A 21,421-nucleotide genomic window follows, 5' to 3' on the forward strand; every position below is an offset into this window, starting at 1 on the left:
TTGCACTATTTCCGAAAAAATCCAAAATAATTGTATAGTTATTCTTAATCATTTTAATTGAATAGGGACAAAAATATAACATTTAATATATATATAACATTAACACAAAAAAAACAAGTTTTGATGTTGGATTTTGTTTCAAAACAAAAATAAATGCACACTTTTTTTTCAAGTTGAATGAAATTATAATTCAGTCTGGTTATTTTTAACTTTCAAATATTTCAATATTTGAGCTTCTGTTTTTTTCAGATTCCAGTTTCCATTTTTTACAGTTTGTATAAAAAAATTGTGGCAAAGTCTGAAACTGAAAAAATATATAAATAAAATTGTTGTAAAAAAAAAAAATCTGAATCAGAAACTCAACATGAAAATAAGCAATTTCTTCAAAAGAATTACCAGAGTGAATTATAATTACTATTACTAGTATTATTACTACTAAAACTACAATACACTACAACTAATACTATTACTGTAAGAAACTACAATACACCACTACACAATACATCAGTGATGTGCAGTGACCTTCACAGCCAGATGATGGCTTTGGAGTGGTTTTACTTTTGACCTTAATCACCTCAATTACCTTAATCACTGTTAATACACATTGGTCTACAACTACTATATGTTACTAAACTACTACAACTACTCAGTGGCCTAGTTGTTAGAGTGTCCCCTGAGATCGGTAGGTTGTGAGTTCAAACCCCGGCCGAGTCATACCAAAGACTATAAAAATGGGACCCATTACCTCCCTGCTTGGCACTCAGCATCAAGGGTTGGAATTGGGGGATAAATCACCAAAAATGATTTCTGGGCGCGGCACCACTGCTGCCCACTGCTCCCCTCACCTCCCAGGGGGTGAACAAGGGGATGGGTCAAATGCTGAGGACAAATTTCACCATATCTAGTGTGTGTGTGACAATCATTGGTACTTTAACTTAACTTTAACTACACGAGACCACAATATACTACTGTACAACAACTTTAATACATCATTAAAACTACAAGAAACTAAAATACCTATCCATCCATCCATCCATTTTCTACCGCTTATTCCCACAACTAAAATTCACTGCTGCAACTACTACAAATACAATAAACTACAGTACATCAGTGATGTGCGGTGACCTTCATACCATGTGAGGACTGATACTTTTTGAGATTTTTTCATTTTTAATTTATTTTATTTAAATTCATTCATGTTTTCTTATCACAATTTTTTTTAACTTAAATTAACTTAAATTAATGTTTTCTAATCACTGTTAATACAGGTTAAGATAACATTAAGATAACAACAAAAAAGAGAAAGGAGTAATTCAATTTAATAAAAATATTATGAATTAGTTATTGGTCTCATTTATTGGCTTTGATAAAATAAATACATTTTGGATTCTTTCTTACCTTTTACTGTATTTCTATGTGAAGCACATGAACTATCCTCCATAACAATGTACTTTTATGATCAACTCAGTTTTGTCTTACAGTACAGTTTCATTATTTTTAAAACATGGCAGTACGGATTGCCACCCGATATGGTGGTGTAGACTCACAATATAGGTACTAAATTAGACAACATTTCAAACGCACACAGATTGTTAAAACATGTGATACAAAAACACACTACTTGCCCACTGAACTATGTGGGCATTATTAAAAATGTCTGATAGCACAATACACAATTCAAAAATACACCCATTAAATCCATTTACTCTATAATAAATTATGGGTAATATGCAAAACACTCTCCATACTTTGACATGTTTGACACATTTTAATTACTTGAGGGACATCGATAGAAAATAAATGGATGGCTAAATACTTTTGAACGATTACAAAACTTTAAAGGGGTCAGGGAAGTAAACAAGGTAGGAATGATTCACATACTCTAAATATTCAATGTTTTATCGTTTTTACTTCATATTGTAACAGTCCCGGCGTCAGTAAGCTGTGCTAGCCCTGGGCTAGAAGCTGTTTATTTTATTTTATTTTATTTTTTTACATCGTAGCAGGTAAAAAAGGATGAGAAGTAATCAAAACAATGGTACCTTGACTAAGACGATAACACAATTACCTGACATGTTAAAGTATAAACATAAGAAGAAAATATTGACAGAAACGAAATTCAATTGTATTTAATTTTGTCTTGGTTGAAGGTGGGACAAGTTTGGAATATATCAAGTCACAGCTCTTTAATGGCGTCCATTGAAAGAGGGGTGGTGGTTAGTTATGAACGACAACCAATCAGATGCTTTTATTTGCGAGATGAGGAAGTCACCGCAAAAACCAAAATCTATGGTTTTACCTTGTTCCACATCGGATATGAGGAAGCAGTGCCTGGGAAATCTGTGGTGGGCTCTCCTATTTCTGGGGCTGAGGTTGCCGAGGTAGTTAAAAAGCTCCTCGGTGGCAAGGCCCCCGGGGGTGGATGAGACCCGCCCGGAGTTCCTTAAGGCTCTGGATGCTGTAGGGCTGTCTTGGTTGACAAGACTCTGCAACATCACGTGGACATCGGGGGCGGTACCTCTGGATTGGCAGACCGGGGTGGTGGTTCCTCTCTTTAAGAAGGGGAACCAGAGGGTGTGTTCCTACTATCGTGAGATCACACTCCTCAGCTTTCCCGGTAAGGTCTTTTCAGGTGTACTGGAGAGGAGGCTACGCCGGATAGTCAAACCTCGGATTCAGGAGGAACAGTGTGGTTTTCGTCCTGGTCGTGGAACTGTCGACCAGCTCTATACTCTCTGCAGGGTCCTTGAGGGTGCATGGGAGTTTGCCCAACCAGTCTACATGTGCTTTGTGGACTTGGAGAAGGCATTCGACCGTGTACCCCGGGAAGTCCTGTGGGGAGTGCTCAGAGAGTATGGGGTATCGGACTGTCTGATTGTGGCGGTCCGCTCCCTGTATAATCAGTGTCAGAGCTTGGTCCGCATTGCCGGCAGTAAGTCGGGCCTGTTTCCAGGGAGGGTTGGACGCCGCCAAGGCTGCCCTTTGTCACCGATTCTGTTCATAACTTCTATGGACATAATTTCTAGGCGCAGTCAAGGCGTTGAGGAGATCTGGTTTGGTGGCTGCAGGATTAGGTCTCTGCTTTTTGCAGATGATGTGGTCCTGATGGCTTCATCTGGCCAGGATCTTCAGCTCTCACTGGATCGGTTCGCAGCTGAGTGTGAAGTGACTGGGATGAGAATCAGCACCTCCAAGTCCGAGTCCATGGTTCTCGCCCGGAAAAAGGTGGAGTGCCATCTGCGGGTTGGTGAGGAGATCTTTCCCCAAGTGGAGGAGTTCAAGTACCTCAGAGTCTTGTTCACGAGTGAGGGAAGAGTGGATCGTGAGATCGACAGGCGGATCGGTGAGGCGTCTTCAGTAATGCGGACGCTGTATCGATCCGTTGTGGTGAAGAAGGAGCTGAGCCGTAAGGCAAAGCTCTCAATTTACCGGTCGATCTACGTTCCCATCCTCACCTATGGTCATGAGCTTTGGGTTATGACTGAAAGGACAAGATTACGGGTACAAGCGGCCGAAATGAGTTTCCTCCGCCGGGTGGCGGTGCTCTACCTTAGAGATAGGGTGAGAAGCTCTGTCATCCAGGGGGAGCTCAAAGTAAAGCTGCTGCTCCTCCACATCGAGAGGAGCCAGATGAGGTGGTTCGGGTATCTGGTCAGGATGCCACCCGAACGCCTCCCTAGGGAGGTGTTTAGGGCACGTCCGACCGGTAGGAGGCCAGGAAGACCCAGGACACGTTGGAAAGACTATGTCTCCTGGCTGACCTGGGAACGCCTCGGGATCCCCCGGGCGGAGCTGGACGAAGTGGCTCGGGAGAGGGAAGTCTGGGCTTCCCTGCTTAGGCTTCTGCCCCCGCGACCCGACCTCGGATAAGCAGAAGAAGATGGATGGATGGATGGCACATGAAAGTGAAAAAGCCTTTTATTTTATTTTTTCACTGCTATGTTGCCATCCGCAGGCAAGTCATTGATCATGACATCGACACACTCAAATCTATTATTTGCTGCTATGGTTGTTACGCCAAAAATTGATTCCCTCCGCCGCGCCACAGGAGCACGTATACTGCTTTCGGGCTTTGTCTGTCCACAACTGATTGCTAAATGTAAGACAAACACTTATATTTGTGGTTATCGTAAGATTATGTGTTTAAAATGATTTAAACCTTTATCAAAATTGACTATATCTATGTTAATGTAAGGGACTCTTATTTATCCGAGGTTGATGTACTAAAACCTATTTTTTGTTTAGAAGCTACATACAATAATAACTGGTCTTTGTACATGCACCTAATAAATATTAATCAAGTATTTGGATATTTTCCTTCAAAAGAGTTACATATATGATAATGAAGTACAAACTGTCCTGTTTACGTGTTGAAGTACCCTGTATACCCATAAGAGACAGGCGGACGGACGAGGAAGGGGGTGGGTGGGTGTTTGTAAGAAACTCGGCCTCTCGCCGTCACGTCTCCACCTCATCGCTGCCACCACAGCCTAGGGGGGCAATAGACTACAGACTCTGATTACATTGTACACATATTTATTAAAAAAATAACCAACTAACAATATCTTATAATAAATTAAAAATATTTAGCATTTCAAAATAACATCCATTTGCTGAATGGCGATATACGATATTTATCTCGATATTTTTTTTGTAAAGTAAAAACAAAACACGAAACAGTCCTAGTTACCTTAAATACTAAGTATGTCATTATTATGACTTAGTAAGTCAATATTTTGACTTAGTAATTTACTAAGTCAAAATAATGACAAAATAATGACTTACTATGTCAAATTAATGACTTACTGTAAGTAAGCGTTTGCATAAAGCGTTTGGAAAAAAGAGTTAAAAGTGGGGCCACATGCTGACGTATGCTCAACTCATCATGCTTAATTTATTACAGCATTTGGGAAGCCTGTAGTTGATTTTTATTATGTAAATGTTATATTTTTATCAACATGTGATAGCAGGCACCGTGCCATTCAAAACTAGGCTGCTACATTACTAATGATTAATGTCGCTATAGCTGAAAAAATAGTACAATAGCAATAGGAGAGACTATTCATCCCTGAACACCATGGAGTTCATGTAGGCTTCATGATGCAGTTACATTATTATATAAACTATCAGAGACAGCTTCAGGAAACTCTTCATTTAACATAATGTCGTTTTTTGCTGCTTCAACACAGCTCAATCAACACAGAAAAAGGAGAGAAAGACAAGCATAATTGACCTACAGTTAACAACTAACAGACAGGGCTTTGCTGTCCTTTTCATGTGAGGCGCACACACACAAACACACACACACACATAAATGCGCACACGCGCACGCACGCACACACCCACACACAACACCGCACAGTGAGCTAACGTTGCGCTAAAAGCTAATTAGCCTTTACCTCAAGGACTGCGAGCGAGCTGAGCTGCCGTTTATTTTTCCAGAACATCAACGGGCTCATAGGGATGTTACTAGTAGTTGAGTTGTAGAGGACTGGGAGGTGTTTATTATAATTTGGGGAGTGTCTGCTAAACACCTATCTGCTCAACCCACCTGCCTGTGCCGTGACCACTGACTCCATGCGCTCTGAATACGCATTGCTGATTGGCTGTTACAGCTCTGCGAGTAACCAATCTGATGGTTCTGTGGGTGGGACAACGCTGGGGGACAGCAGAGAGACGTACTGACAAGGGAGGCAGAACCAAGCGGAGCAGCTTGTTAAGACGTTAGTTTAGGCGGTGGCTCTTTGTTGTTAAGGCGGCCGCCTTAACAACAAAGCGCTGCAGGAAACCCTGGATAATGAAGTACATACTGTACTGTTTATGTGTTGCAGTACCCTATAAAAAGCTGAAATCAACCCCAAACGACACCTTTGTCGTTTGGGGTTGAACCCTATCCACTCGACATCCATTGCACTGGTCACCCAGGGGGATCCCCACATTTGCAATCCCTTCCAAGGTTTCTCATTGTTTCCATTGGGTTGAGTTTTTTCTTGCCCTGATGTGGGATCTGAGCTGAGGACGTGGTTGTGGCTTGTGCAACCCTTCGAGAATTTGTGATTAAGGGCTATATAAGTCAACTTTAATTGGTTTATTGATTGAACAGGGGAATTAACATCTGGGACGAGAAGCCGTTCCACACATCTAACTAATTCCTCTTCCACATTACATTTAGTTCGGCCCTCTTGAAATGACTTTTCCCCCAAACATCGTGTCCAAGTCATTAGGGGTCAGTGCAGCATGACATTTAGGTAATTCGAATCGGGTTTAAGATTACAATGAACTGTCTGAATGATCCTGTATGTCTTACCTGGACATGAGCACGCACACCCATTGTCACCAAAGTTATTGTAATGAAAAAAATGAGAACAAGGCCACAAGCAAAACCCGAATAACAAGATATTTTTTATTTCATGTCACAATTTTTAAAAAGAGTACGCAGATTTACTACTTTTTGGGCCTAAGGCATCAGTGTTGAAACGTGTCGCTGATGTATTCGTCAATCTTTGCAGTGACAGTGTTGTTGATGCGTTCATGCAGTTAGCAAGCGGTTAGCAGGGCTGTTGACAAAAATACAGTGAGTTTAATGTATCTGCTAACCTTGTCAGTTGTCAACTGTAATTTTAGGCAGTGTGTTGGTTGTGTTTACAACTTTGAAGAGGTCTCGCCAACTAGACTTTTCCCACATCCACATCTGTGACCCTTGGACCGCACTCCTGGGTAAAGTTAAAAGTTAAAGTTAAAGTACCAATGATTGTGACACATACACTAGGTGTGGCGAAATTATTCTCTGCATTTGATCCATTACCCTTGATCACCCCCTGGGAGGTGAGGGGAGCAGTGGGCAGCAGCGGTGGCCGCGCCCGGGAATCATTTTTGGTAAAGATGTCAGGCAGCTGTTTAGCAGGCTAATTTGTTTAAATTTTTTTCAACTGCAGAAACAATTTTAAAGGTTCTTCTCAGCGAATCAACATCTAATTGCTGTATAGCAGCTGTACAGTTACAAATTATATCTGTGTGATTGTTGCCATATGAATTAAAAACACAATATAGCTTTAAAACCTGCTCGGTGGCCTTGTGGTCAGAGTGTCCGCCCTGAGATCGGTAGGTCGTGAGTTCAAACCCCGGTCGAGTCATACCAAAGACTATAAAAATAGGACATATTACCTCCGTGCTTGGCACTGAGCATCAAGAGTTAGAATTGGGGGTTAAATCACCAAAATGATTCCTGAGCGTGGCCACAGCTGCTGCTCACTGCTCCCCTCACCTCCTAGGTGGAACAAGGGGATGGGTCAAATGCAGAGAGTAATTTCACCAGACCTAGTGTGTGTGTGACTATCTGTGGTACTTTACCATACTTTAACTTTACTTTTACTAATAAAACAAACCAAAAAATATTAGTTAGTCAGGCAAAACATCTCATGAAATGACAATGACAAATAAAAATTATTGTAAATAATATCAGTATGTTATGTCACCAGGATAGTCTTGTATGCCATGGTGTTTGTGCTGGGCCGACATCTTTTGGACGAGTTTGCTCACTGCAGGCGCTGCCAGTTTAAAGGGTTTTTCCTTTTATTTTGTCCTCCATACCGGAAGTATATGTCTCGTTCCGCCCTGTAGTCGTATGTAGCGTTCCTTCGACAAACCCCGTTTCCATATGAGTTGGAAAATTGTGTTAGATGTAAATATAAACAGAATACAAAGATTTGCAAATCATTTTCAACCCATATTCAATTGAATATGCTATAAAGACAACATATTTGATTTTCAAACTGATAAACATTTTTTTTTTTGCAAATAATCATTAACTTTAGAATTTGATGCCAGCAACACGTGACAAAGAAGTTGGGAAAGGTAGCAATAAATACTGATAAAGTTGAGGAATGCTCATCAAACACTTATTTGGAACATCCCACAGGTGTGCAGGCTAATTGGGAACAGGTAGGTGCCATGATTGGGTACAAAAACAGCTTCCCAAAAAATGCTCAGTCTTTCACAAGAAAGGATGGGGCGAGGTACACCCCTTTGTCCACAACTGCGTGAGCAAATAGTCAAACAGTTTAAGAACAATGTTTCTCAAAGTGCAATTGCAAGAAATTTAGGGATTTCAACATCTACGGTCCATAATATCATCAAAAGGTTCAGAGAATCTGGAGAAATCACTCCACGTAAGCGGCATGGCCGGAAACCAACATTGAATGACCGTGACCTTCGATCCCTCAGACGGCACTGTATAAAAAACCGACATCAATCTCTAAAGGATATCACCACATGGGCTCAGGAACACTTCAGAAAACCACTGTCACTAAATACAGTTGGTCGCTACATCTGTAAGTGCAAGTTAAAGCCATTTATCAACAACACCCAGCAACGCCGCCGGCTTCTCTGGGCCCGAGATCATCTAAGATGAACTGATGCAAAGTGGAAAAGTGTTCTGTGGTCTGACGAGTCCACATTTCAAATTGTTTTTGGAAATATTCGACATTGTGTCATCCGGACCAAAGGGGAAGCGAACCATCCAGACTGTTATCGACGCAAAGTTCAAAAGCCAGCATCTGTGATGGTATAGGGGTGCATTAGTGCCCAAGATATGGGTAACTTACACATCTGTGAAGGCATCATTAATGCTGAAAGGTACATACAGGTTTTGGAACAACATATGCTGCCATCTAAGCACCGTCTTTTTCATGTACGCCCCTGCTTATTTCAGCAAGACAATGCCAAGCCACATTCAGCACGTGTTACAACAGCGTGGCTTCGTAAAAAAAGAGTGCTGGTACTTTCCTGGACCGCCTGCAGTCCAGACCTGTCTCCCATCGAAAATGTGTGGCACATTATGAAGCGTAAAATACGACAGCGGAGACCCCGGACTTTTGAACTACTGAAGCTCTACATAAAACAAGAATGGGAAAGAATTCCACTTTCAAAGCTTCAACAATTAAGTTTCCTCAGTTCCCAATCGTTTATTGAGTGTTGTTAAAAGAAAAGGTGATGTAACACAGTGGTGAAAATGCCCTTTCCTAACTACTTTGGCACGTGTTGCAGCCATGAAATTCTAAGTTAATTATTATTTGCAAAAAAAAAAAAAAGTTTATGAGTTTGAACATCAAATATCCTGTCTTTGTAGTGCATTCAATTGAATATGGGTTGAAAAGGATTTGCAAATCATTGTATTCCGTTTATATTTACATCTAACACAATTTCCCAACTCATATGGAAACGGGGTTTGTATGATTCCTTTGTGCATCGCTCCAGGCTACGTTTGTCAGTTTCACAACAATTCTTGATCACTGAACCGTCACATGTTTGACGTCCGTGGTAGTGTTTTAGTGCATGTTTGTGCGTGTGAGGGTGCTGAAGTGACAGCTCCCTTGGTTGGCCCCCTCCCCTTTGCTGCTGAAAATGATAATTGCAAGTTAAAAAAACTTAATATTGTATGGGACACATCTTCATCCTTTTGACACATGGTCTAACGAGTGTTAATTTTGTAATCTTTTAGCTAAATGATTAAAGACAGGCCACTGGTTGGAGGAGGCATTGTTGTCTGTGTGTCCTGTAGGCTGGTTTAGGAGCCAAATTGCTCTTTGGAGAAAAAATACAGCCCTAGCCTATTAGACGTGTGTTACAAAATGTGTGGGTCTGAATAGTAAACTTGTAAAAAAAAAAAAAAAAACTTGCAAAGACGTAAAGTCAAAGTCACAGAAGAAGCGGCGTGCTTCTTGTAAAAATACTTGTGTCGTCGTGCAGTATTGCAGCCAGAAAAAATCATATATAATAAAACTTATAAAAATGTATATAATTGATTTAAAAAATAATTCATTTTACTTTACCGTGTTAGGCAAATATAGGAGGCTCATAGGGCTTGTTGTAGAATCCTGTCCGGTTTTCGGGCTGTCTCCCCGTCAAGAGGAATTTGGGGAAGAGGCGGATCTGCATTTGTAGAATTGTAGAGCCACTCACGGTCCGTTGCCGGGCCATAGGTCATCCAGGAATCCCACCTGTGACACCAAATTGTTGTTGGATTTTTCCTATTCAAGAAAAGATTTGTCCAGAGAAAAACTAAGGTCTTTTTAAATATTTATTTGAGTACCGTATTTTTCGGGGTATAAGTCGCACCGGAGTATAAGTCGCACCTGCCGAAAATGCATAATAAAAAAGGAAAAAAACATTTATAAGTCGCCAAACTATGAAAAAAACTGCGACTTATAGTCCGAAAAATACGGTACTCAAATAACATTAGATTACAAAGGAGAAAGGGTTTTTGATACTGCAGAAAGGAGAAAAAGAGCAAGAGAGAGACAGAAAGACATAAAACTTCAACTCTTATATGCTTTCAAAAAGGAGAGAGGAGGAGGGGAGGCCTGGGCAAAATGTCCCATTATGTGAGGAGGAAGGAGGAGTGAGCAAAACACATCCTATCTAGTTTGTGATACTAGCAAAAACAGGGGTGTTTTTTTTAACCATTGGGTAAGGCAGTGAACAACATCAGTCACAAAAAATAAACATTTGGAGGATAACAATTACCATACCATACCATACCAGCTTTATTTATAAAGCCCTTTAAAAACAACCACAGTTGAAGAACAAATGGCTGTACATCACAAAGAAATAGAGGCAAAGGACAGACTAAAAAATAACATTTAAAACAAATACACATTGAAAAAGCAAATACACATTATCCTAAGAATAATTTGTTAGCTAAAAAGCAGTTAAAAAGTTAAAAACAGTTAAAAAAGTTAAAAACAGTTTAAAGTCTCATGCTGGGTTAAAAGCCAGTGAATAAAAATAGGTTTTAAGAAGGGTCTTAAAAGTAGCCAAAGAAGGGGCCTGTCTCACATGGAGAGGGAGATGGTTCCAGAGTTTGGGACCCGCAACAGAGAAGGCCCTGTCCCCTCAAAGCTTGCGCTTTGATTTGGGTTCCTCCAGGATCAGCTGATCAGCTGACCTGAGGGACCGGGTGGGGGCATAGAGGTGGAGCAGCTCAGAGAGGTAAGGTGGGGCAAGACCACGTAAGGATTTAAAACAAGTAAAATCATTTTGAAATGGACTCTAAAAGACACAGGCAGCCAGTGGAGGGAGGCTAAGATAGGAGTAATGTGCTCTTTTTTTTTCTTGTGTTAGTTAAAAGTCGGGCAGCAGCATTTTGGACCAACTGCAGACATGAGAGGGAGGATTGACTAATTCCAAAATACAAAGAGTTACAGTAATCCAGCCGAGATGTGATAAAGGCATGGATTACTGTCTCAAACTGTTGCCTACAAAGAAGGGTTTTAACCTTGGCCAGCTGACGTAAATAAAAAAAAAGCTGGCTTTCACCACTGTACCAATCTGACGGTCCAATTTAAAATCACTGTCAATACGAAAGCCCAGGTTGGTGACATGGGCTTAACGTGCAAAGCCAAGGGGCCAAAGTCAACAGGGGGGAGCTCACAGGTACCACTAGGTCCAAACACTATTAATTCTATCTACTTTTTATTGAAATTTGAGAAATTTAGGGCCATCCAGGCCTTGATATCATCAAGACAAGCAAGTAGTGGGTGTATTGAAGAGGCATGATTTCTCTTTAACGGAAAATAAAATTGATCAAAAAAAGAAATATGACAATTTAGCAGAGGTGGGACCAAGTCATTGCTTTGCAAGTCACAAGTAAGTCTCAAGTCTTTGCCCTCAAGTCTCGAGTCAAGTCCCGAGTCAAGACAGGCAAGTCCGAGTCAAGTCCAAAGTCAAGACTGGAAAGTCTCAAGTCAAGTCCCAAGTCCTGTCTTTTGAGTTTCGAGTCCTTTCAAGTCGTTTTAACCACAGACTAATATATTTACACAGATTGTGTATGCTTTTAAAACGCTGTATTTATTTATTAAAACAAGTGCATTTGAAATTGCAGGGAAAAAGATAGTGGTGACATTGCACTTCAAAATAGCACTATTAACCAGTCATTTTAAACATGTAACTCATTCCTTTACAGAATAAACACATTTGAAAAAACAAGTGCAACTGTACTTATTTGCACAAAAGTGTTAACATTGTATTTCCATGGCATATTGCATTGTAACTAGTTCCACAGCAGTTTATGTCCTGTTCTTACCTTATCTCATTGATCTCATCTCATACCGTATGTGTGTTGATGTGTGCGTACACATGAAAAACATAACAAATATATGAACATAACAATGAACAGCTGGACGATGTAAATTAACAGAAATGTTTTTTGCACTATATGACTGTGCTGGCAACAGAACCAAAAAGTTAGGTGGACATAGAGAACCACACGGTAAAATTATGACAACTTGATATGTACACATATTCTTAATATAGTATACATTTTAACTGACCTTTTTTTGACTATGTTTGTCTTTTTGTAGGTGGCTAAAATACGCGGTGCTGCTGACCGCCGTCTAACGTTACGTTACTGTGCGTGACACATTGACTAACGTAATGTTACTGTGTGTGATACACAGTGTTGGGACTAACGCGTTACAAAGTAACGCATTACTGTAACGCCGTTAGTTTCGGCGGTAACTAGTTATCTAACGCGTTATTTTTTATATTCAGTAACTCAGTTACCGTTACTACATGATGCGTTACTGCGTTATTTTACGTTATTTTTTAATGTAGTATCGGCTAGAAACAGAAGAAGTGTCGTCCTTCTGTCTCACAAGGAAAAGAAAAGGCGTGCTTTCCTCGACCGAGGAGCGGAGCGCAGGGGAGACGTTCCTCCAGGGCCTATGTACTTCGGGGCTAACAACCTTCACTTTACCCGGCAGTGGCTCTTTACAGCTCCGGACTCGAGGGTGAATGACGAGGCCGGCGGTTTGTTGCAACTTTGCGACTTTATTGGTATCTTACACGCAGCCATCCACCAAGCTAGAGCACCTGCACACACTAACTGTTGCGCTCCCTCACCTCTCTCGCCCACTCACTCACTGACGTCACTCACCTCACATGCTGTCATATCTTAAAGGGCCACACACACACACACACACACATACGCTACTCTCATAACAACTAACAAGACATCATGGTGAAGCCAGAAGTCGAGTTTCTTAACAAGTTAAGATGGAGACATTGTCACTACTTTTCTTTTGTCGAGCACAAAGAAAAGAACATTTTAGTTAAATGTAAGTTGTGTCTTGGATCAAAGATCCTATCTACTTAAAGTTAAAGTGTCAATGATTGTCACTCACACACTAGGTGTGGTGAAATTATACTCTGCATTTGACCCATCACCCTTGATCACCCCCTGGGAGGTGAGGGGAGCAGTGAGCAGCAGCAGTGACCGTGCCCGGGAATACTGCCCAAAACAGCAATTCAAATCTGCTGAAACAGCTACATAAATGGTAAATGGGTTATACTTGTATAGCTTTTCTACCTTTTTAAGGAACTCAAAGCCCTTTGACACTATTTCCACATTCACCCATTCACACACACATTCACATGGATGGAGGGAGCTGCCATGCAAGGCGCTAACCAGCAGCCATCAGGAGCAAGGGTGAAGTGTCTTGCTCAAGGACACAACGGACGTGACTAGGATGGTAGAAGGTGGGGATTGAACCAGTAACCCTCAGATTGCTGGCACGGCTACTCTCCCAACTTCGCCACGCCACAAAAGCAACATGCTTCGACGAAGCTAGTAAAGAGAGACACAGACTCCGATGCCACTTCACCTCCACCTAAGGATTTTAACGGAGGGACTGCTAGCCAGGACAACATTGATAGAGCCATTGCATATTCAAATAGTTTTGTCAATTTGTTATGGCCTGAAATAAACTGGCCCTTTGAAACATATCTTTGTCTTTGTGTGTTGTATGTAGACCACATTGCTTAGCAGAGTTCAGTGATGCAAATGCATGTCAAGTTGATCAACACATTGTATTATTCTCCAGTGCAATAACAGTAATGAAATGAAGGCTAAAAGGGCATTAATGGGAGCCTTAAAAAAAAAGGAGAAAAAAATAAGTAACTAAATAGTTACTTTTTACAGTAACACATTACTTTTTGGTGTAAGTAACTGAGTTAGTAACTGAGTTACTTTTGAAATAAAGTAACTAGTAACTGTAACTAGTTACTGGTTTTCAGTAACTAACCCAACACTGGTGATACATTGACTAACGTTACGTTACTGTGTGTGATACATTGACTAACGTTACGTTACTGTGTGTGATACATTGACTAACATAACGTTATGTGTAGGTAACTCATGCAACCCTGCTTAAAAAAAAACACTTGACAAAAAGTATGAATAAGGTAGCGAACTGCAGTGGACGCAACATATTGCCGTGTTTGCAATGACGTTATAACCATAGACATCTTATAAGTAGACGCAGCATTGGTTGCTGTGACGTGAGCAATTTGGCCGCCATCTTGAAGTGGTGATGAAGAGCCGGCGAGCAGCCTAAACTGACAGTTGACAGGTAGCGTTTTCCTGCTCAAATGAGCGGACTGTTGAAAATAGGAATCGGGGGATTACTTTTCACAAGTAAGATTTAACATTAACGTACTATTGGTTGTATTTTATGAAAATAATATTACCACAGAGTTGAGAAGGAGCAAAGATCTTCAATATTTGTATGTGAAAATCACAAAGAAATCTTCTGGGGGAGGATGACGCCCCTACAGGGGTTTGGTTTACAAACTTTCAGCCCCACCTAAAACAAAATTCACCAGCCGCCACTGATTATGATGCATTCTCATTTTAGGCAAAGTATAAGACAATACTTTCTTAACAGTATAATTGTAACCAGGAATAAGTCTTCAAGTAACAATATTCAAATACTAACATTGTTGGGTAAAACAGAATTTGGTTTTATTCTGAATCCAGTGAAACAGATTGGTGGTTTTAGCTGATATAAAGACTTTCAGGTGTTTATATATGTTTAAGTATTTGGCAGACGCTTTTATCCAAAGCGACTTACATAAAAAAATACATATAAAACAATCACTGCAAACATTATCATTTAAGGGAAGAATGTAATAGAAAATATCAATACAAAGTGTCAAGACAGAATAAACTCTCTGCTGCTGAAGCAACAGAGATATATAGGTCCCTAAGATATATAGATATCTAATGTATTCATACGTTGTTTATGTAGGATACACGCATGTATATATAACCTAATCATATTGTTTCTTCAACTTAAAAATAGCTTACCGTTTTTTTCCCCTTTCTCTGGGTTATATTCCCAGTTTTGATCTCGGACGTCTGATCACTTATAGCGTATAAGAATATTATATTACTGTTAAGCAAACTATGAATAATAAAACACGCCAAAACATGTCTCTGTTATCATAGCTACACGTATGACAAAAAAGCGCGTGAAAATCAGTGGTATTCAGTGAGGTAAAATGAATTAAATGCGCTGACAGTTCATTGCTCCTGCCAAATGAATTGCACTGAATGAAGCGGATCACCACTCCAAGATGGTGGCCACGCGTCTCGTCTGCGCCAGTAGGCAGTAGCGCTCCATGCTGCGTTTACTTATAAGATGTCCATGGTTATAACGTTAGCAGTGAGTTTATAGCCTCACTGATTTAACTACACAGAAAATAAAAGTCACGTTACTTAGCCAATAAACGTTATCTTACGTTCAAAACTTACCCTTCTTTGTGCAACTTCAAATGTCGAACGAAGTTGGAAGTTGTTGCGTCTCCGTCTGTAATATTCGAACTGCGTGATTTGCATATGGCAATTCGTTTTTTGTTGACCAAGTCGTAGTTTTTATTCCCGAACGAAACCAATTTTGGCATAATTGTTTCTCACTGGCACGTTGTTGGACAACTCTTGTTCATTGGTTCTCCTGCAATTTGATTGGATGGATGCTGTGTGATGAAAACAGCGTAGATCTAATTTGATTGGCTGTTGTACTGACAGCACACCAGCTGACAGGAACAACACGCTGATAAGACACAGACGAAGAAAATTAAAAATACGGAGCGCTCCCAAATAACTTTTTAAGCTTTGGATTTTGGGGAAAGTGGCAAGTCATGTCAAGTCAAAAGGCTCAAGTCCAAGTGAAGTCACAAGTCATTGATGTTAAAGTCTAAGTCGAGTTGCAAGTCTCTTCACATTTTGTCAAGTCGAGTCTAAAGTCATCAAATTTATGACTCGAGTCTGACTCGAGTCCAAGTCATGTGACTCGAGTCCACACCTCTGCAATTTAGTGATCAACCACATCACACCTTGGAGAGAGTGGGGGTTCGGAGACATCCCGTATGGGCTCCAAAAATGCAAAGCATAGGCCATAAAAGTTTCTTATCTTGGGACAAAAAACAGACCAATGTAGTGAAGACAAAGCCGCACACACAAACTCTTATACTCAAATAGTGGTTTTAGACAAGAGATTACTGAAATATTAATTTTGCCATTACAGATGTCAAGTTACAAAGTCAAATACTTTCTTTTTCACGCAACACGTTTTTCATTGACCACCGCATGTTGGTGATCTCTTCGCATTACTGTGCAGAGAGGAAATAATGTTGTTTTTCAATCTCAGATCAGACAACAGGAGGAAGTAGAGAAGAAAGCAGATGTTGCTATGGAGATGTCAGACCTGGTGGTCTACTGTCAGCCACGCAGCAAGGAGAAAGACCGCTTTGGTAAACACATTTACATCAAACATGCGATAATAGCATATGTGTCCCATTGCCTGTTTAGAAAAAACAAACACCAATCGCACATGTTTTAGTGTTGAATTTTTGTAAATAAAGTATACTGTTACCGAAGTTAGTGCAATAATTTCACAAACAACACAGCTTGTGGAATAATTAATAATTCTTAAATCTTAAATTTTATTTTTGTAATGTGTATTGCACAGCAAGATTCTCTTTGTCTTTATAGATAGCTACAACTACAAGGAGGTTCGCTCGTTTGTAGAGAATAAGACACCGGGAAAACATCGGTCAATGGAGTTCCTGCGGTACAACCACAAGGCTTTGAGTCGGATCTACCCAAAAGGCCAACGCGTGGAGTCCTCAAACTATGACCCCTATCCTCTGTGGTCGGTTGGCTGTCACATGGTGGCTATCAACTTCCAGACGGCAGGTGATTATTTGCCTGAATTGAAATGAATGTCTTTGGATTTCAGCTCGGCAACAGAATTTTTCACATTCACACAACTTCTGCAGGGATTTAAATGTTGAGCTATAAGATGTAGCTATACGGTGCAGCCTCTAGTATTAAATGTGTAAAGTAAATATGGAAGTCAAACAAAAACTGGGGTTGAAACCATATTTATGTGTGGTGTGACTTGAAACATCAAAACACTGTTCCTTATCAACAATACACAAATAAATAATAAACCAAAAACAAACAGATACTTGAAGTGCACTTAAATGCAGTTGGGTTAGTGTTCAAACATGTACTTTTGTCACGGGACCAAATTATGCATATAGTCACAACTCCATTGAAGCCTTGATGTGACTTGAACTCTAATTGTTTCTCTGGTAGATTTTTTTACCAACTGAGATCAAATGTGGAGGAAATAAATTATATACAGTAAAGTTCGGGACGGCGTGGCGCAGTGGGAGAGTAGCCGTGCGCAACCCGAGGGTCCCTGGTTCAATCCCCACCTAGTACCAACCTCGTCATGTCCGTTGTGTCCTGAGCAAGACACTTCACCCTTGCTCCTGATGGGTGCTGGTTAGCGCCTTGCATGGCAGCTCCCTCCATCAGTGTGTGAATGTGTGTGTGAATGGGTAAATGTGGAAGTAGTGTCAAAGCGCTTTGAGTACCTTGAAGGTAGAAAAGCGCTATACAAGTACAACCCATTTATCATTTATCATTTATTTAAAGTTCACCGTATTGCATGCAAACAAACAAACATACAAAGAGACGTCATTTCTGATGACTTTAACCAACTGTAATGACCTCTTGATTGAAAAGTTCCTATGACCGTAATAGAATTTAGGCTTAGCGTGAGTCGGAACTTAAGGCTAAGATATATCGAAATGAACATCTGAATTAGTTACACTGTACAAAGAACACATTAATTAAGTGTAAAATACGGTGTACACGATACGCAGAACACTTTGAGTACCTATTAGGGTTGTACGTTATACCGGTACTAGTAAAGTACCACGGTATTATTGAATCATAAACTGTACTATACCGCCTCTAAAAAATACCGGTTCCCTTTTTTTTTTTTGATTGTTAAACGCGCATGACGGCGCACCATTGTCACGTGGTGTCATTGCTGGTTTTACGAGCAAAGGAGCATGTTCATCAACGCGCAATCACGGAGTACTTACAGGCAGACACAGTGTGTCGACAGAAAGGGGAGAATGGACGCATTTTGGCTTAAAAACTAACGATAAAGGTGAAGCTATAACACTGAAACGCCGCTCAACAGGAGGTGCTTTAAAACATAGTTAATGGCTAGCGTCCATCCGCAGTCGGCAGTGTTTTAGCTACACTGTACAGCTAAATCACTAATCCTCGCCTCCATGGCTACAAATAAAGTTCTTACAAGTATCATCCCTGCAGGACGAGGAATAGCTAAACATGTTTCACTACACACCGTTAGAGGATACAATAGCTCACCTCAATGTAAACAAATGCCATGGGTGGAATGACACCTGACATCCACTGTTATGATACCAAGTACAAGAGCGTATCTAGTAATGATTACATCGATCATTTAGCGTCACAAAATCTTTATTCCTTTTTTTTAATTTATATTGTTTTTCGACACTCAGGAAATATGTCCCTGGACGCATGAGGACTTTAAATATGACCAATGTGTGATCCTTTAACTACCTGGTATCGGATCAATACCCAAATTTGTGGTATCATCCACAACTAATGTAAAGTATCCAAAGAACAAAATAATCAGTGTTTATTACATTTGAACAGAAGTTTAGATAGAACATGTTAAAACAGAAAATACCCAGATAGTACATGAACAAGTAGATTATTAATCCATTTTCTATCACTTGTCCCTTATAATTTTTACAAAATAATAGAATCAGAAATGACACAATATGTTACTGCATACGTCAGCAGACAAACTGGGAACCTTTGTTTGATTACTACTAAAAGACAAGTTGTCTGGTATGTTGACTATTTTATTTAATGACTCAATTTGTCTTCGATTGCAATAAGAAACATGTTTAGTGTCCCGTAAGATTTTTTGTTAAGATAAAGCCAATAATGGCATTATTTGTGGTGCCCTTTATTTAGAAAATGTATACAGGGTTTCCGCGAAGCATTAAAAAGCATTACAAGTCATTAAATGGATTTTACGAAAATTAGGGCCTTATATGGCATTAAAAGCGATGTTCAGAGGCATTAAAAAATGTAATACAATTGTAGAACTTTGCCTATTGTCAATACGTCAGTCAATCAAAGGATAAATTAAAATGACCCTAATAACGTTGTCGGTCATTGATAAATTGCCACGTCGTCAGAGTGTGTCTTTTCTTCGGCTCTGGCTTTCAAACTGGATATGAGAGGTCTGAAAGCGAGAAAAACGCTGCCCCCATTGCGGCACTTCGCGTGACAGCATGTTCTGAAGGAGGCGGGGTACATTGAGTCTGAGTGGGCCATGTTCTGTGCCTCTATTATCGATGCGATTGATCAGTTGGTAGTTGGTGCCAGTAATTCCAGAACCCGCTTGTGGACATCAAATGTGAGGGATGCCGTCAGGCTGAAGAAGGAGTCTTAACGGGTCTTTTTGGCTCATGGAATTCCGGAGGCAGCTGACAGGTATCGACAGGCTAAACAGAGTGCATGGGAGAAGCTTGGAGAATGGAGAATGATGGCGTGGCAAATATTCTGGACCACCACCCGCCGCCTCAGGTAGAGGAAGTGGTGCACTGTCAACACTGTGTATGGTGGGGATGGTGTGCTCATGATCTCGACTTTGGATGTTATGAATTAGTAGAAGGAATACTTGGAAGACCTCCTCAATCCCACCTACATGTCTTCCTTTGAGTAAGCAGTGACTGGGAAGTGAAGTGAAGTAAATTATATTTATACAGCGCTTTTCTCTAGTGACTCAAAGCGCTTTACATAGTAAAACCCATTATCTAAGTTACATTTAAACCAGTGTGGATGGCACTTGGAGCAGGTGGGTGAAGTGTCTTGCCCAAGGACACAACGGCAGTGAATCAGGTGGCGGAAGCGGGGATCGAACCTGGAACCCTCAAGTTCAAGGTTCGAGCTATGCCGCCCCAGTATTGTGGTGGGCTCTCCTATCTCTGGGGCTGAGATTGCCGAGGTAATTGAAAAGCTCCTCGCTGGCAGGGCCCCAAGGGTGGACGAGATCTGGATGCTTAGGGCTGTCGTGGTTGACAAGACTCTGCAGCATTGCGTGGACATTGGAAGCGGTGCCTCTGGATTGACAGACAAGGGTGGTTGTTCCTCTCTTTAAAAAGGGGAACTGGAGGGTGTTCCAAAAATCGTGGGATCACACTTTTCAGCCTTCTTGGTAAGGTCTGCTCAGGTGTACGAGAGAGAAGGCTATATTGAACCTCGGATTCAGGAGGAGCAGTGTGGTTTTCGTCCTGGTTGTGGAACTGTGGACTAGCTCTATACTCTCGGCAGGATCCTTGAGGGTGCATGGGAGTTTGCCCAACCAGTGTATCAGTGTTTTGTGGACTTGGAAAATGCATTGCACCGTGTCCCTCGTGAAGTCCTGTATGGAGTCCTCCGGGAATATGGGGTATTCCCGGAGGACTGATTGCGGTGATCTACTCCCTATATGATCGGTGTCAGAGCTTGGTAAGTCTGACCCATTTCCAGCAAGTGTTGGATTTCACATTGGCTGCCCTTTGTCACTGATTCTGTTCATTACTTTTATGGACAGAATTTGTAGGTGCAGTTAGGGCGTAGAGGGGGTCTAGTTCATGGGTGAGGGAAGAGCAGATCATTAGATCTACAAATGGATCGATGCGGTGATGGAGTGGTGCGGTGATGCGGACTCTGCACAGGTCTGTTGTAGTGAATTGTCGGTCAATCTTTCTTTCTATCCTCACTTATGATCACAAGCTTTGGGTTCACAGATAAAAGCGAGCCCAAAATTAGCTTCCTCTGTCGGGTGGCATGGCTTTCCCTTAGAGATAGGGTGACATTTGAGAATGGCTTGGAGTAAAGCCGCTGCCGAGAGAAGCCGGAGGAGGTGCCTCGGGCATCTGGTTAGAATATCCTCCAGCACGTCACGTCCGACCAGTAAGAGGCTACAATGAAGACTCAAGACACGTTGTAGTGACTTTGTTTCCAGCTGACCTTGGAAAGCCTTGGAATGTCAACTGTGTCAATGTCCTTCTGTCAACCACCTCTTCAATGTTGTCTAGTGGGCAGCCGAGGATGGAGTCAGCTCTCCTAGTCAGTGTATTAAGTCTGTTCCTGTCTCTGACCATCCTGTCCCCACCCTAACAAATGATGGCATACAGTAGAACAACGCAGAAGCCACCACAGTGTCATAAAAAC

General features: G+C 41.0%; 1 protein-coding gene across 4 annotated transcripts in view; it reads left to right on the forward strand.

The window, feature by feature from the left end:
* Positions 1 to 21,421, forward strand: part of plcg2 (phospholipase C, gamma 2) — a 148,123-nt gene that overhangs the window by 106,601 nt on the left and 20,101 nt on the right. For all 4 annotated transcript variants that reach the window (XM_061977752.2, XM_061977754.2, XM_061977753.2 and 1 more), the window contains 2 exons: positions 16,488 to 16,590; positions 16,832 to 17,035. In XM_061977752.2, the coding sequence (XP_061833736.2) occupies positions 16,488 to 16,590; positions 16,832 to 17,035 (307 nt within the window). The remainder of the gene's footprint in view (positions 1 to 16,487; positions 16,591 to 16,831; positions 17,036 to 21,421) is intronic.

This window comes from Nerophis lumbriciformis, linkage group LG18, assembly GCF_033978685.3.
Source record: "Nerophis lumbriciformis linkage group LG18, RoL_Nlum_v2.1, whole genome shotgun sequence".
Classification (NCBI taxonomy): Eukaryota; Metazoa; Chordata; class Actinopteri; order Syngnathiformes; family Syngnathidae; genus Nerophis; species Nerophis lumbriciformis.